The 16,487-nt window shown below is 46.8% G+C and overlaps 1 protein-coding gene and 1 non-coding gene across 7 annotated transcripts in view; both read left to right on the top strand.

The window, feature by feature from the left end:
- AGO2 (argonaute RISC catalytic component 2) overlaps positions 1–16,487 on the top strand; it is a 107,736-nt gene that overhangs the window by 52,087 nt on the left and 39,162 nt on the right. For 5 of the 6 annotated variants that reach the window (XM_063079244.1, XM_063079239.1, XM_063079240.1 and 2 more), the window contains one exon: positions 10,398–10,518. In XM_063079244.1, the coding sequence (XP_062935314.1) occupies positions 10,414–10,518 (105 nt within the window). In that variant the 5' untranslated portion in view covers positions 10,398–10,413. Of the gene's footprint in view, positions 1–10,397; positions 10,519–14,987; positions 15,132–16,487 lie in introns of those variants that run through there. The other variant, XM_063079241.1, reaches the window with a different exon arrangement.
- Positions 6,656–6,778, top strand: LOC134364249 (small nucleolar RNA SNORA31). Its single transcript, XR_010021809.1, has one exon. It is a non-coding gene; the product is annotated as a small nucleolar RNA SNORA31 (small nucleolar RNA).

The following is a 16,487-nucleotide window of genomic DNA, read 5'->3' as shown; positions in this document are numbered from 1 at the left end:
GCGGGAGCGTCGCTGCGCTCCCAGCGCCGCACTCTCCCGAGCGTGCCACGGGCTCGGCCCTGTTGATCATTCATCATCTGGCGTCATTTTCCCTAGGAGTAAAGATGTTCTTTAGCCTTTCTTGTTGTGCCAGTCTGCCAGTGATCAATTTTGCCAGCATTTAAAAAAAAAATCTGTAAATGTGTTTATTTCATCCTCACTTTTGAAAGATATTTTTGCTGGATGTAGAATTCTGTATTGACAGTTCTTCTCCCCAGCCTTAAAAATGTCATTACATTGTCTTCTCTTTGTTTCTGATGAAATGTCAGCCAAAATTCTTATCATGGTTTCCTTGTATATAATTTGTCTTTTTACTTCTTAATATTTTTAGTTTTGCTTTTCAGACCTTTGACTATGATGTTCCTAAGGGTAGTTTTCTTTGTGTTTTTCCTTCTTGGGATTTGTTGAGTTTCTTGGACTTCTATGTTGTCTTTCTTGAAATTTGGGGAAAGGCTGGCCATCTTTTCTTCAAACATGTTTTTCTGCACCATTTTGTCCTCTGTGGGATTACCATTACGTGCATGCTGGGTCATTTAATATGACTTTAGGTCACTGAGGTTCCCCCTCCACTCCTTTTTCAGTTTGGATAGATTTTATTGTTCTGTCTTCAAGGTCACTTTAACCTTTTTTCTGTAGTATCCACCCTACTATTGTAACCATCCAATGATGTTTTTACACTTGTGTATATTGTACATTTTGGTTCTGGAATTTGCATTTGTTTCATTTTCATAATTTATTTTCTTTGCTGAGGTACCGCATATGTTCACTCCTTATTTCCATCTTTTTCTTGATGACCTTGAATGTATTTATAGTAATAGCATATTTATTATAGACTTTGTGTGCTAATTACAACATGTTGGGTCATCTCAAGGTCTGTTTCTGTTGACAGGTTTTATCTTCGATTACATATCACCTTTTCTTACTTGATCACATACATGTTAGATTTTTTGTTAGAGATTATGTATGTTATGTGGAGGGAGTTTAAATGATTTCTTTTCTGGTACTCTGCCCTACAAATTTCTACTTCTTCTGTAGCCCTGGATTCCACTACCTATCTCCCTGGCTAGACAGAACTGTTGCTCTAGTGCTCCAATCCCTGTGTTGTGGTTTGGAAACTGCCTCCAGGCCAGGATGTTAGAGTGAATGAGGGGCTTAACTCCTATGTTTCCCTTCCTTCAAGAATCATAGTCCCAAGCTGCCTGTTTTTAATGCTAAAACCAGCTGTCGCATATTTTATCTTGTTTTATAGCTGTTTATGGCAGGAGGGTAATTCCAGTGCCAATTACTTCATGATTATCCAAAACAAAAGTTTCAGTGGCAGTTTGATGACTCAAATTGGTTACCCAGTTCGTTCTGGTGCCTTGTAGATAAAGTATTCTTTGCTGTAGTACTTTTTCCTGATCACAACCTTCATAAGAGAAAGAATGTCTGGGGGACCCGGTTCCCTTATCTGTAAAACTAAACAATTGTATTCATTCAGTGTGCCCAGTGTATGTTGAGGGTTATGAGATGCTTTAAATATGCACTTACTAAAAAGTGTGTTTCTGAACAAAAACTATGGGCACAACTGGATTAAACAGCTTTCTTTATTGAAGGTCTTTCTGGAACTTTTCATTTGTTTCATGCTTTGTGACTCTCCATAAATGGGCTTGTTGGTTTGCTTTTGAGTTTCCCAGGGATAGAAACGTGTGAATCTGTGATTTTGGATATGCCCTGAGAACCAGAACGAAGGCATGAAAGCACGCTTTCTGCGCTTTAGATTGGTATGCTGGCAGTTGGGCTCTTATTATGCCATCAACCACAGTGCACAAGAAGCTTGCTTTTTATAAAAGTTTATGTGACTAAGGTTTTGTCATCGGGCACCAGGAAAAGACTGGTTGAAAGGTGGCTAAAATGTGGTGTCTTTGCCTGACTGCAGTGCTGCTTGCCTGTCGTAGTGAGGCTTGTGAGGCTCTAAGGTAAGCCATGTTTACACATTGCCTCAGGACACACAGTTAATACACAGCAGAGATGCCGTGAGCTTCGTGTTTGTAGTCATGGCCAGCCCGCTAGGTTTTGAGCCAACTCGAGAGTTGCTACCTCGTTAAAGACATGAGCCCTTGTGTACTTCTTCATTTTACTGTTAATGCTGATGGACTTTGACTAAAGTCCAGTCTCAAAATTATAATGAATCAAAACAGTGTAGAAAAATGTTATAAGTAATGTTTTAGTCCTAGCAAAACCCACATGCTAGCACTTTGACTTCCTCTCTTTTCCAACCGAGCATTTATGATACTTCTGCTTGTGTCTTGGGTGCTGTGCCCTGGGGAATACAGGGGTGGGGACAGGACAGACACAGTTGCTGTCCCTGGTGGGGAAGACAGTGGGACCGGGGCCTGGCAATCCTCAGAGTCAGCACTGGTAGAGGTGGGCTCGGAGTGGAAAGGGAAGGAGGGGAGCTCTCGGTTCATCCCATGGCCTGTGCCCTGGGGGTAGTAGCTCTGTCTAACCACTTAGCGCCCCATCTCTGTACCTGTCTCTTTCTCCTGCCACGCTGCAGTCTCTGTTAAACAAAAATGGTGTCTTCATTTTAAGTTCCAAAAACCTTGTGCAGTGCACATGGTGGATATGTAACAGTCCAACACAGAGGCTTTGTGCGGCTGCAAGGAAGATGCCATTGCGCCTCAGTTACTCCCGTGACGTTGTGGTGAGCACAGGGTGAGTCCCAGCCCCCTGTGCCAACCCCTTCTCGCTGAGTGGCTGCTGTGCAGGGGTTCAGCGTGAGGCAGAGGCCCTCGTCTCAGGATGCGTCTGGTGTGGCTGTGGGTAATGAGATGTCACACAAGATAACCAGTGCCCAGTGCTTCTGCAGGCTGTGTGGGCCTTGCCCCCAGACCAGGCTTCCCTGCAGCCTCTGCACAGAGGCTGGGGACACAAGGGAGGAGGAGTGCTCCTCACCTTTCCACCGCCTGCTGCTCCTTGCTGCTCTCAAGCTCTGGCAGGTGGCCCCAGCAGGGGTTACAGAGAGTCTTCTGTGCTGGGGGAGGAGGGCCAGGCAGCACAACCCCGTCATCTGTGGCCTCCCACTTACAGCTCTGTAGCTTTGGGCACTGGCCTCCGTGGGCCTGCAAACTGGCCCAGACTTTTTAGAAGGCAGTTTGGTGTTTATATTACATACCCTTTGGCCCCACAGTTCTACTTCTGAGTCTGTCTGTCTACTAATGTTGTAGTGGCAAAAAGAAAGAAAGAAAGAAAGAAAGAAAGAAAGAAAGAAGAAAAATTATCCAAATGCCAGGGAGCAGGAAATGGCTAGATGAATGTGCTGTGGAATTTTGTGAAACAGTGGGTAGCTGTTGTGGAGGGTCACAGTGTGACCACCAGCTCCCCAGAGAGGGGCAGGTGTGTCATGAGTGGTCCATTGGTATCACACTATGCTCTGTGAGAAGAGAACATCCGTGTTTTTGTGCAGTGTGATCACTGTGTGTACAGTGACAAAGAAAGACCTCTTAGACACGTGGCAGGAAAGCAGGGAGCTCAGAACCATGTGTCCGATGCCCTCTGTACAGAAAAGAGTAATAAAGCGACTTATTTTTATGTACCTGTGTAGTTATGCAAAAACAGACGTTTGAACTGATAAAGTTACTCTGAAAAGGGGCTTGAGGTGAGGGTTCATCTGAGCAGACTTTAGCTGCATCAGTAAAGTTATGCGTGGCTTAAGGATGCAAGTACGTTCTGAGAAATGCGTCCTCAGGCTATCCTGTCTGTCATGCACAGACACCGTAGAGTGCACCTACCCAGACCTAGTCAGGGCAGCCTGCTGTGCACCTGCCTTAGATGGTGTAGCCATTATAATCTTATGGGCCCACGGTCGTATATGTGGTCTGTCATTGAAACGTTGTGTGGTGAATGACTGTACTTAAGACAATGAAAATGTATTAATGCAAAACCAGTGTAATTAGAAATTAATGAAGGAATGAATTGTTTAAAAGAGGAGACTTCTCAGAATTATGGCAGAAAGCTAATAGGGAGCATACTAGCCTCTCTGGCTTAGCAAACGTTCTGGTTACTACAAGGCAGACTTGCATCTCAGTGCTGCCTCTTACTCTGTGCAGCTTCACCCCTCGGTGTCCTTGTGTGCACAATGGACATAATAGCATCTACCTCCTGGGTTATCATGAGGACCAGGTGAGTTGCTTCACATCAAGTACTTGGCAGAGGATAAGTGCTGACAGGTTTGCCATCGTGTCTTCTTTCCGAATTTTAACATCTGTATCATTCTGTAGGACACTGAGTGAATAATGGGCTTGTAGACTGTACAGACAGTCTTTGGGGCTGTTGCCTTTGCAAGAGAGATTGGGGCACAGCTGGAAAACGTGTGTAGCGACGGTGTTCCTCAAGGGAACCAAATAGATGTGTGCAGGTGCTTTGCTTTCCACTGGTCAGGGACTCCAGGAATGGGGTCCCCAGGAGGTTCCTCCCGAACACCTCTCAGCAGTTGCTAGAGAGCAGCTAATCAGGAAAAGTCCCTGGGGCTGGGGGGTGATGGGGGGAGTTAGTATCTAATGAATACAGAGTTTCTGTTTGGGAAGATGAAAAAGTTCTGTGGATGGATGGTGGAAATGGTTGCACAACAGTATGAATGTGCCTAACACCACTGAACTGTACACTTTAAATGGTTGAAATGGTAAATTATATGTTGTCCATATTTTGCCACAATAAAAAAGAAAGAAAATTCCCTGGCAGTTATATGGGAGTCGGTCTTTGTTCATAGAGGGAAGGGACCCCATGATTTAGCATTAGTTGTCATCCTGTTGTGATGGTTAAGCTTATGCTTTATGCAAGATGACAGCACCTTCTCTCCCATGGCAGTGGGCCACCGAGGCATGGGAGCAGCACGCAGATGTTGGGTCGCTGCTCCTGCAGGATGGGTCCCTGTGGTGGCAGTGTTGTCTGCTGGTCACCACCGCAGGGGAGCACTGCAGTCCCTCCAGGCAATGCCCAGCTGTCGTGATTGAGCTGCTTCTTTCTCTCAAGAAAGAGTCGCTGCTCTCCGCTGGTGCCATGCACCATGCTGGGATGCATATTCCAGGGTGAGTCACATCTGCCTCCTGCTGCTGCAGAGCCCACGGGTGGTAGGTGGTGCAGCCGTCATTGAATTCAGCTGAGCAGAGTCGGCATTAGGACGAGATGCTTCCAGCAGTGTGGGCTGGGTTTTGTTGCTTGAGTACTGGATATACCCATTGCCCTGGCACAGCTTGTTGAAAAGTGTGCCTGGCTCTCTGCTCTACTGCCTCTGTCGTGAATGAGATGTCCCTGTGGTGTCCGCAGGTCTGTTTCTGGCCTCTTGGTCCTGTCCTGAGGTCCGCACATCCACCTCCACTGTCAACACACCGTCTCCATCACTGCAGCCCCTGCACGTCTTGGTGGCCAGTAAATCATCCTTCTAGCTTGTTCTACCTCACGGGTGTAAGTGGCCAGCCATTGCATTGACAAATATGTTTTAGGATGAGTTTGTTAAATTCCATCAAATAAAAATAACCCCCTCTGGATTTTTATTGGGATGAAAGGGATGGATTTGTTTGAGGAAGATTAAATATTCTAATCCATAAATATAGTATATCTCTTTATTAGTTTTGTTTTGTTTTATTTTGTTTTTGTCTTTTGGTGTTTCCAACTCCCAAATAAAAGATTTGTTTATACAACTGGGACGCAGAGCCCCCCCATCCCTCCTTCGCTAGCCGTTTACATCTGGGTGAAATCCATTCCTCGTGGTAACGCACATGTCCTGCTGCCTGTAGAAAGGACCATGCTGGCTTGTCTTGGCTGCTCTTCTCTGAACCACCAGGGTCGAGAGGGGAAGTGACAGGTGGATCATTCATTGGAGAAAGTGGGAGAAGGAGGAAGGGTAGGTGAAATACAGGGTGGCCGCCAATTCTGGAATATGTAATAAATGATGTGTTCATATTATGTGACATTACACAGTAAGATAATCAAATCTGTTTCCAGACATGACCATCCTGTATAACCAAATCACTCAGGAGTTCCTCTGCTGTTAAAAGAAATGTGGAGTGGCCACGAGATTGTCTCATAGGAGAAGAGAAAAATGTAACTGTGTTTACTGCTAGACACCAGGGCTTTGCGGGGAATGTTGATTTTATAGAGAGGGTGAGAAGATAGGGGCTTGTACCTGTGCACGTGATCCCCAGCTCCTTCCCCGTTCCTTCACTGTGGGAGGCTCTGCTTCCTTGGGCAATCTCACTGAGGTGTGCTTATTTCATGGCTGACTGTGCTGGTTTTGGGTCTTCGTTCCTGAGCCCCTCCCCTCCCCCACCTCTTCCTCTGAGATCATATAATGAATGAATAAAGACTGAGTACAGGGAGAAAATGTGTGCATTCACTCAGGTATTTAGGTAGTGTTTACTTAGTGCTGGGCCCTGCAGTTACAGAGATGAGAAGGCAGGGGCTATGTCTTTATGCAGCTGTTTTTCTGTGTAGGTTTGTCTGGGTTTTCAACAACACAGTCCTAATGTCCAGCAGTAATGGTGGTTTTATCTTGTTTGCATCCCTATTTCTTTTTCTCACCCTGCAGTGGTGACCGTGACCCACAGGACAGCATTGAACAGAGGCAAAGTGATGGTGGCTGCCATTACCTCTAGCAATTCGCAGTTGTTCTGTTGGTTTGCACTAGGATGCTGGGGAGAAAGTCCCTATGCTGTCCATCTGTCTCTTGGCAGCTCAGATTGAACTGGGGAGTACATCTGGTGCCTGGGGCAGAAATAAAGTGGTGATAGCCCATCTGTGTCCTGTGGAGAATTTCAGTTCCGTTGGTTTGCTGTGGACTTGAAGGAGGGTTCCTTCCACATCCCTGCCAGATTAAAGATGTATTTCTCTGTTCCTAGGGTGCTAATTTTTAAAAACTCATGAATGGGTGTTGAGTTTTATTCAGTGCTTTCTTCTACATATTTGAGATTGTCATAATTTTTTCTTTAATTTGTTGCATTGTTGTTTTTTTTTTACCATGCAAGTTAATTTTATTGAGATATAATTTATGTACAACAAAATGCAGCCATTTTAAGTATAGTCATTCCTCGGTATCCATGGGGGGTTCACTACAGGACCTCCTGTGGATACCAAAATCTGCGGATGCTCAAGTCCCTGATGTAAAATGGTGTAGTATTTGCCCATAGCATTTCCAGATTATGTAGGTACGAGGGCTGACTCTATATAGTTTTTTGAGCTTTAAAAATGTATACACGTGGGCTGGCCAATTAGCTCATTTGGTTAGAGCATGGTGTTACAGCATCAAGGTCAAGGGTTTGGGTCCAAGGACCAGCCAGCCACCAAAAAAAAAAAATGTATACACTCGTGTAAAACAACACCACAACCATGGTGTGGAGCATTCTATCAACTCTAAAGCTTCTTCCTGCCCCTGTGCAGTTAATCCTGCCACCCGCTGCCCCAGACCACCCCCCACAGAAGCGTGTTCTATCCATGTAGATTGGGTTTCACCTGTTAGAGAATCTTATATAAACGGAAATGTGTGGCATGTCCTCCTTTGTGTCTGGCTTTGGTCTCTGCGCATGTTTTACGATACACACAGGCAGCAGTGTACAATGGGATGAAATATTGCCTTGTGTGGAGGTGCTATGATTTGTCTGTTCACCACTTGCTGGACAGATGAGCTTCTTCCAGATTGGGACTGTCATAAACATTTGTATATAATCAAATGTTTGTGTCGATATGTATTCTTATTTCTCTTATATAATTATCAAATATGCACTGGCCTTTGTAAGAAACTGCCAAACTTTTTTCCCAAAGTGGGTGTATCCCTTTCCATTACCAGCAGCAATGTAGGTGTTCATTTCCTACAACCCGTCTTCACGGACCCTTGGTGTCATTGAACCTTTTTGCCTTCAGCCATCCCAGCGGGGGTCCCATTGTGGTTTTATTGCATTTCCTTAATTACTGGTGATGAGCATCTTTTCAGGTATTTATTGGCCATTTGTGCACACTCTTGTCTGTTCAAACCTTTCCCTCATTTTTAAAGTCGGATTGTTTGTCCTACTGAGTTGTGAGAATTTTTTTATGTATTATGCACACAGGCCCTTTGTCAGGTATTTTTGTGTTTTTTGAATATTTTCTCCCAGTCAGTTGCTTGCCTTTTCCTTTTTAAAGTTTTGAATTTTAATAAAGTCCAGTTTATTTAATTGTTCTTGTATAGTTCATATTTTTTATGTCCTAAGAAATCTTTGTGTATCCCAGGGTTCATAAAGACCTGTAAGTCTGTAGTCTGTTTCATGTTAATTAATTTCATGACATTAAACCCAATGTTTCATCCCTGACATAGACTGGACTTTGACTTGATGTGTGATTTTTTTTTTTTTTAAATATGTTGCTGGACTCCGTTTGTTAGTATTTTGTTTCTACATCTGTGTTTATAAGTGATATTGACCCATGATTTCTATTAGTTCTGTACTCACCTTGTCCAGCTTCAGGATGAAGGTTTTGCTGACCTTCATCAAGGTGAGATGAGTGGGAAGTGTGCCCTCTTCTGTTCAGGATAGATCTGAGTATGGCTCGAATGATTTGCACTTTGAATGCGCTGGAACCCCCCTTCCCTCCCCCTAGTGGAGCTGCCAGGAAGATGGGTCATTGAAGGTTGCTTGGGAACAATGATCTGGAACAGTGTCTGGGGAGCTGCCCTCTCTTGAGGGCTGGGGACGCACCTAGTTTTGGGTGGCCCCCAAGGTGAAAGACGAAGTGAGGTGGCACCTGGCTGCTGGGAAGAAATGCAGGGCTGGGGCTGTAGCTGTACCAAGTGTCCTTGGGGCAGTTGGCCTGCCCAGCTGTGATCTCCCAGTTGGTGTCAGAGGTTGGTGCATCTTGGTGGCGCCCTTAAGAAAGATGCTGCTGAGAGGCTCCCTCTGCTACAGTCATTCCCCAGACCACAGGAGTTGGGGGCGGGTTAGTTGTGTCCCTAGAGACTCACCTCCTGTGGCTAATGGAAAGCCAACTGGGCAAAGCCAGTTTGCATAAGCAAAGCCTTCTAGGCCAGCTTTGCGCACATTCTGGGAAAGGAATGAGGTAAGTTGCGGGATTCTTACTTCCTGAGGGATGACCCAGGAGGAACCAAGCTCAGATCCCACCTCCTTGTGGCCGTCTCTCAGACATGCTTTCCCCTCATTGGCCCTCCACTGCTGCCACAATCTGTCTCCCTCGTTACCACATCCCTTGAGCTACTGCTTCCCGATGATCTAACAGTCCTTTGCATGTTTCTGTTGCATGGGCCTGGTGGGGCAGGCAGGGATTGTGGCTCTAAAAGTCTGCACTTTATTAGGCACTGTGTGGAAGAGTTGGTATCTGATTAGTTGAACTGGAATGCTTGAAAACCACCCAAAATGCTGAGAGAGATGTACCAAGCAAGGACCTCTTTGAAGAAGAGACACACAGAAAGGGTGGCTGGGTGGGTGGTTGTCTTTTCCTAACCTCAGTGCCAGCAGACAGGTCAGGTGCTCTGGTCATTTGCAGAGTGTATTTCTGGATGCCTCTCTGCCACAGCAGAGGAGGTGGGTGGCATGGGACGTGGAGGGGCCACTGTTACTGTTCTCCTCTGCTCACAGAGAACAACAGACTGCTTCTTTGTGATATTCAGCGGGTTCCTTTGGCTGAAATGCCTGAGGAACAAGCAGCACAAAAATCCCAGTCGCTTATAGCAACAGACATGCATTTTGCAATCGTGGTTCTGCAGGTGGTCTGCGGTTTGACTGGGCCAGCTGAGACAGGCTGGATCAGGCTTTGAGTGTAGTTCAAGGCCTTCATTCAGGAGCCCATGTGGAAGGGTCAGCAACACCCAGGGCACGCTCTTCCAGTGATCCCAGGAGCGCAAGAGGACAAACCAGTCAAATGCTCTTCTTGACAGCTTCTGCTTTAAGCATGTCCACTGACCAGTGCCAATGGCCAAAGCAAGGCCACGGCCGAGCCTAGCACCCAGTGTCAGTGTGATGGGGAACATAGCCTGTGTGTGTGATGGGGACCTGCAGAGGCAGGGGTATCTTATCCTACACCTTTGGAGCTAGAATCCCATCCACTCGCTCTTCTCTTCAGTGCCTCTGGGGATTTCTGGAAGTATCTATGTGTTGTGTCACACATATGGTGCCTGGCCCAAAGGAAGTTCTCTGTTTGCATGACTAAATGAATGAGCATAAACCCACTTAAGGTTCTACTTTGATTCTTTATAGAAGGAAGTTGAAAGTCATGTTACTAAAAGGAGCCACAGGTCTTATAAAATTGCTTAAAAACTAATGTCAGAAAAATGTCATTTTGTATGCCATTTCCTTGATTTTATTGACATTTTTGCCTGAATTCTGTCTTTGTTTCAGGGAAATAGTGGAACATATGGTCCAGCACTTTAAAACACAGATCTTTGGGGATCGGAAACCAGTGTTTGATGGAAGGAAGAATCTTTATACAGCTATGCCCCTTCCAATTGGGAGGGATAAAGTAAGTTCATGGCAGTGTGTTTGGATTAAACAATATGCAATGAAATGAAATTCAAACGTCTTGTAAAGTTAATTGTTCCTCTTGTCGCATACTAAATCATTTCACCTAAGAGGAAAGAGCAGCTAGTTAGCTATGTGCCTTATCCCAAGATCCATAACAACTACCTTGTGTGTTGTAATTTTTGATGATAGAGGGTGAAGTGTCTAAGTCTGGAGATGGGAGTTGGGAACTTCTCAAAACCACCAAACTCTTACGTACAAAACAAACACACACAGAGTGCAAGCCATAAACCCCTACCAGACAAGAGCCTGGATTGAGCAGTGGATTATAAAGACCTGAGGAAAAGGGTGTTCACATAGGTGTAGGGGTGTGTCTGAGAGAGGGACAGGGAAGTGAGACAAAGTCACTGTTCTGCTGTAGCCAGTGATTCCTCTGAAACCACAATGATGGTAACTAGTCAACCCTGGAGTAGTGATTTTATTAAAATATCACGTTTTCTAATTATATTTATCCTTATCGTTGCTTTACTTAGGAAGTAATACCGTTTCCGCCTAGAAAGTGTCACTTCTGGTGTCATCTTTCGATACATGCTGCTCCAGGGTGACAGCGGATGTTGCTTGCAAGCAGAAGAGCAGAGACCCAGCTCAGAGATAATCCTTACACATACTTTAAAAAACTAACAAAACAAAAGACAGTAATTTAACAACTATCCCAAAGAGAAGGTAATAGCTGATTCCTTCTGGGAACGACTTACCTAATCAGCTTTTTAAACTTCCAGGTCCCTGAGAGGGCAGGTAGCTCAGTGTTCACAGGGTCTCAACCTGCTGTCCAGGGATATATGTATTTTAGGGGGAGGGTCAAGGACCTGCAAGCTCTCTACATACATTAACATGTTTTTGCTTTTGCTTTTTAATGATAAATCTTAAAATAAATAAGCTCCTTTCGGCCTTTCTGGATCACTGGTCTTAGTACTCAGCAGTACTGCTCTGAGTTACCTTGCTCTGACAAGAGGAAAAATATGCTATGACTGAGTGAAGGCCATGTCACGGTACAGGGCTTTGTATAAAGCAGTCTCACTGTGATTCTAGGAGATAACAGAGGCGTGTGGATTGTCACTGCCAGCCCAGGGTGACAGGCATTGGAATTCTGATTCAGCAGGTGTATTAGTCCATTTCTGCTGCTTATAACAAAATATGTGAAACTGGGTATTTTATAAAGAAAACAATTGATTGCTTACAGTTTCTAAGGGTAGGAAGTCCAAAATCCAGGGAACACATCTGGTGAGGGTCTCGGTGGTGACTTCAGTGACGCAGGGTATCACATTGTGAAAATGGTGGAGAGGACAGATTCTCCTCTCTCTTCTTTTAACGCCCTCAGAACCACGCCCCCGACCACCATTTTTAATCCATTCACTACTGCACAGTCCTACAATCCAATCACCTCTTCAAGGCTCCACCTTTCAATTCCCATAATAGGATTTTCCACCCTCTTAACAGTCACAGTGGGGGCTAAGTTTCTAATACATAAAACTTAAGGAACACAATTCAAGCTTCAGTGAGTTTTGGGGGGACATAACATGATTCAATCCAATACAGAGGGAATCATAGCACCGTATGTGTGTCAGCTGAGCACAGTTACCGCTTGCAAATTAACTTGCTGAGAATTTGATATTTATTGATTTTAAGTTTTGTGTTTAATTTACATACTTGTTTTTGTTTAAAGTTATATGAGAAAAGGAGGAGGAGTTTATTCACAGTTCAATTTATTCATATTTATAATTAGACACTGGGAGGGTTGTAAGGGTAGTTTTCATTAGGAAGGAGTGGGGGAGTCTGTGTGGTGTTCCAGTTGGAGACATGTCGTTGTAGAAATGAGCAGCACAGACTCTGGGGTGAAAGTCGACCTAGATTCGAGTCTTTGCTTCATCCTCGCTAGTGGTGAGACCTTGGGCAAGCCCCAGACCTTGCCGAGGCTCACAGCCTCCCAGGGTCTTTGTGGGATTTAAGTAAGCGCATACAACCACGAGGAGCTTCTCCACCTTTAAGGTGTATGCTGCGTCCCTGGGGTGTCAGCATTTCCATCCAGCTGCCAGCTGACACCCATGCTGCTGGTTCCCGAATCCCACTTTGAGTTGCGAGGGCTTAAAGCACATGACAATGATCCTGGGATGTGGCAGACACTTAACCTGTGTGACGATCGCTGTCACCACTGTGTAACATTCAGGGCATTTTTCTGGGTTACCCCGGTGCCCAGAGTACCCCTTCATACACAGGGCCTGATACCTAGTGGGCTCCCAGTGCCCCTTAAGTTTAGTCCCCACCATCCTCATCTTTTTTTTTTTCAGATGAAAAACGTGAGTCCTGGAGAGCTTAGAGAGCCTACACGAAGCCACTGTGCACAGCAAGCGTCAGGGTCTCCCGGCTCCAGGTCACACCTTTTCCACACGCTCTCCAGGTTCTGGAAGATATTCTGGCTTACAGAAATGAGCCCTTCTGTTCGACAGCTAGCATGCAGAGGTGTTCCCCTTTTCTGTGCCCACACTTCCACATCATGCAGTAGAGCATCATCTTCTTGGGTTTCTTCTCTTAGATTTGCTCTTTTTTTTCTACAAAGGACTTTTCTTTGTATCATCTGTAGTAAGAGAGGAATCTTCAGGCGTTCATTGACCCAGAACCTGCTACATGGCTCGATGGGACCTGCAGGTGGCCCTCGACCTGTGTCATGTCACCCTCACTCAAGGATAAGTCCTCTTTAAGTCTCTCCTTAATCTCTCCTACTAAAATATCAGCCTGCCGGCCTTAATTCCAGGCCATGTGGACAGAGATCAGTTCTACTAGGGCTGGGAGCCCCTGTGCCCACCCAGGCCCACTCCCTTATTTCTCAGAAAAGGAGAGACCTAGGAAGCTGTACAAGTTGCTCAAAATTTTATGTCCTTTTTGCAGTAATGTGATATGATTTGTGTTGTCTGTTTTCCCTGGCCATGGTCCCAGCCCTGTGCCTCCCCTCATTGGGTGCCCACAGAAGGTTTGCAGCTTCCTGGAGCTCCAGATTCTGTGTTTGGCCTGGGCAAGCAGGGGCATCTCCTTTCTAGAAGGAATTTAGGGCACGTGCACAGCTCAAATTGGTAACAGACCCGGTGGAAGCAGGTTACCATGAGGGAAGACAGCTATGCGCAAAATTCCCCACCAGTTGAGACCTCCTGCTGTCCACCTCTGTGCCCTGGCAGGTACCTGTTGACCTGGCATTGAAGGTGTTGGGCAGTGGGGAGGGCAAGGGCTGACCAGGCAGTGGAGGTTCTACACCTAGAGGCTCAGGGAGGCAGAGACAAAGGGTCCTGGGAGGCAGTGGGGTCTCCTCCTTGGGTGGCCCACAGAGAGAGGGCCAAGTTGCCCTTGTCCTGTCATCTTTGGAGCCAACCTGCTGCCTCTCAGGCTGAGGGTCTGGTCTGTTCAGGTGCCTTGACTTGAGCCCACCCATTGCAAGGTGCTCAGGAAGTGCTCCTTAAACCTGGTCATGCAGCCCCTCCCTGTCCCTGCTGTGTCACCTGCTAGGTTGACTTTGAATTCCTACCATGCCTCACAGATGTGCTGAGTGAGACTGGTTTATAAACCACAGGATTTGGGAGAGGCAGTGATCTGCTTTTTGAGGACATTTGTTGCTGTGCAAAGTCAAAGGAAGCCTTCAGACATGAGCTCCCTGGCATGTTTAAATAAGATGTGACCTGCATGTCCCCTTCTGGAAAGGGCTGGTGGCACAGAGCCTACAGCTGTTACTCTGGCCCAGGCTCCAGTGGGCACAGTGGTGTGACAGCTCTTCCAGCAGGCCCTGGGGAGGGCCACGCCTGGGTCTGGGTTCCTGCAACCAACCAGACACGCCCGCTGGTGCTGTCGCTGCTTCCTTAGCGACCAAGGGCAAGGAGCCTATGGGGCTTGGCTGGCCCCAACAGCTGAGTTTTGGGCAAGAAAATCCTTTTGAAGCGCAGCTGCTTCTCTGCACTCTCTCTCCAGCTTCACACACAGTTTCTTTGTGCTCTTTAATGGGCTGTTTTCTCTTTCTTTGTTTCTAGTTGGTAGCAGTACCAAAACAGGAATCTTCCCATTACAGCTCCGTCTCTCCCCTGGGGATTTTCAGACCGAGGGCGCTGAGCCTGTGGCATGTGGTCCCCATGGAGAGCCTGGGTTTTGCAGCTGTCCCCCTGTGTTCCAGGCCCTGCGTTGGTGCTATGTGCTGGCTGACATCTTCCGTCGTCCACATTAGAAAATGGCAGTTGCAGCGTTCCTGTGTCCCAGACAGCTTCTGACAGAGCGCTGGCGTGCATGGTTGACACAAGCGCTCCGTGAGTTGGGCAGGGCCTCCTGTTTATCCCCTTATGCACAGAGGGGGTCCGATGGAGCCTCCTGCCCAGGCTCAGACCACAGAGGCTGCAGAGCTAGGAGGTGGCCTCATCCCAAGCACATTGCAGGTGCTGCCCTGTGGATGTTGCGCTGTTGGGACTGAGAGCGTCAGGCTGTTCAGAGATTGAAGTGTCGGGGTGGGGACTGGCTGCCAGCTAGCAGCCCCGACACACAGGGCTGCTCTTCAGGGAGCCATCATGCCACCTGCCTGTCCACATGGTATGCCGTTTCTGCTGAGATCTCCACTTGTCCCTAAACTCCTGCATGCACGTGGCTGCAGCCACTCCAGACCCGGCTCGGCAGAGCATTGCAGCGCCTAGGGCTGACTTTGCTGCCCCTCATATGGGGGCTGAGGGGAGGCTGGACCAGAATGCATATTTTGCTATAGGAACATACACCGAATCTCCCCTCAGTTTTTTTTCTGGGGCGGCTGGCTGGTGTGGAGCTCCAAATCCCCTCAGTTGTGATTGTAGATGCATTTTTAAAAGATGATGTTAACCAGCATCACAGTAGTGTTGTTTCGACTCATTGAGTGCTGTTGGTGGAGCTGTGAGGCTTAGAGGCATCACTTAGATATCAGCACGTTGATGCCCTTTCACATGCTCGTGCCCACCCGTGCTCTGTGGGGTCCCATCTCTGCACGACCAGAACAGCTCTGTCCATTCCTTCTGTCACTGGATCAAGGTCTCTGCTAGTCCATGCTGGAATCATCCCCACCTATGCCCAGCCAGGCTGCCACCCGGGGCACGTTGAGGCTCTATTTCCTTTTCTGGAATCAGAACGTCCAAGGCAGGCGCTCACCTCTTCTGCTTTCTGCATGGTCCAGGCCACTCACTCAGCCTCCCTGGATCTTTTCCTTAACTGAAAGTAAAGGTAGGGACCAGACTGGCAGGAATAATAATATATTACTTATTTAAAAGTTTATTATGAAAAATATGCATGCACATACATTTAAAGAGTAGTAATAAAACAAACTCCCAGGTTCCCATATACACACCAAGGAGTTTCTTCCTCTCACTCCTAAGCCCCCACCCCAATTGTATCTTCCCTTCCCCCATGCCACTGCCCCGATGACTTACATCCTTGTGGGGGTTTTCAGCTGCATGTGTGTCCCCTCACAGGTGTAGTTTTGTTCTGGTTTTGAACATGATTCCTCTGAAAGGAATCATGCTGCAGCGTCATCTGTGGCTTGCTGCTTTTTCTTGGTATTAGATATTGAAAGTCCCTCCAGCTTGATGAATCTGTTTCCTCTCACTGCTGTCTGCTCCTGTGGGTGGACCTCAGGGCAGCTTCCAGTTTGGGCCATTAGATGCCACAGTGCTCTAAGTGCTGTTGGGCATGACGCGCGTGTTGGAGCAAGCCCAGGCATAGATAAAAAGGAAGTGTCTACTTGGGGCTCAGATGTGCAGTAAACGTCAGTAGAGTCTGGTTGTTGCTCTGATGAGGTTTGAACAAGGTGTGGCAGTGGAGCTGGGAAGCAGCTCCAGGAGGGTTGAATCTGTGCAGAGGCTTTGGGCGGGGAGGATGAGCAGGTGGGAGCTGAGCATAAGCTTGGTGGGTGAGTGGACTTGCCTG

This window comes from Cynocephalus volans, chromosome 15, assembly GCF_027409185.1.
Source record: "Cynocephalus volans isolate mCynVol1 chromosome 15, mCynVol1.pri, whole genome shotgun sequence".
NCBI classification, from domain to species: domain Eukaryota; kingdom Metazoa; phylum Chordata; class Mammalia; order Dermoptera; family Cynocephalidae; genus Cynocephalus; species Cynocephalus volans.
This window is presented reverse-complemented; position numbering and strand designations above follow the sequence as displayed.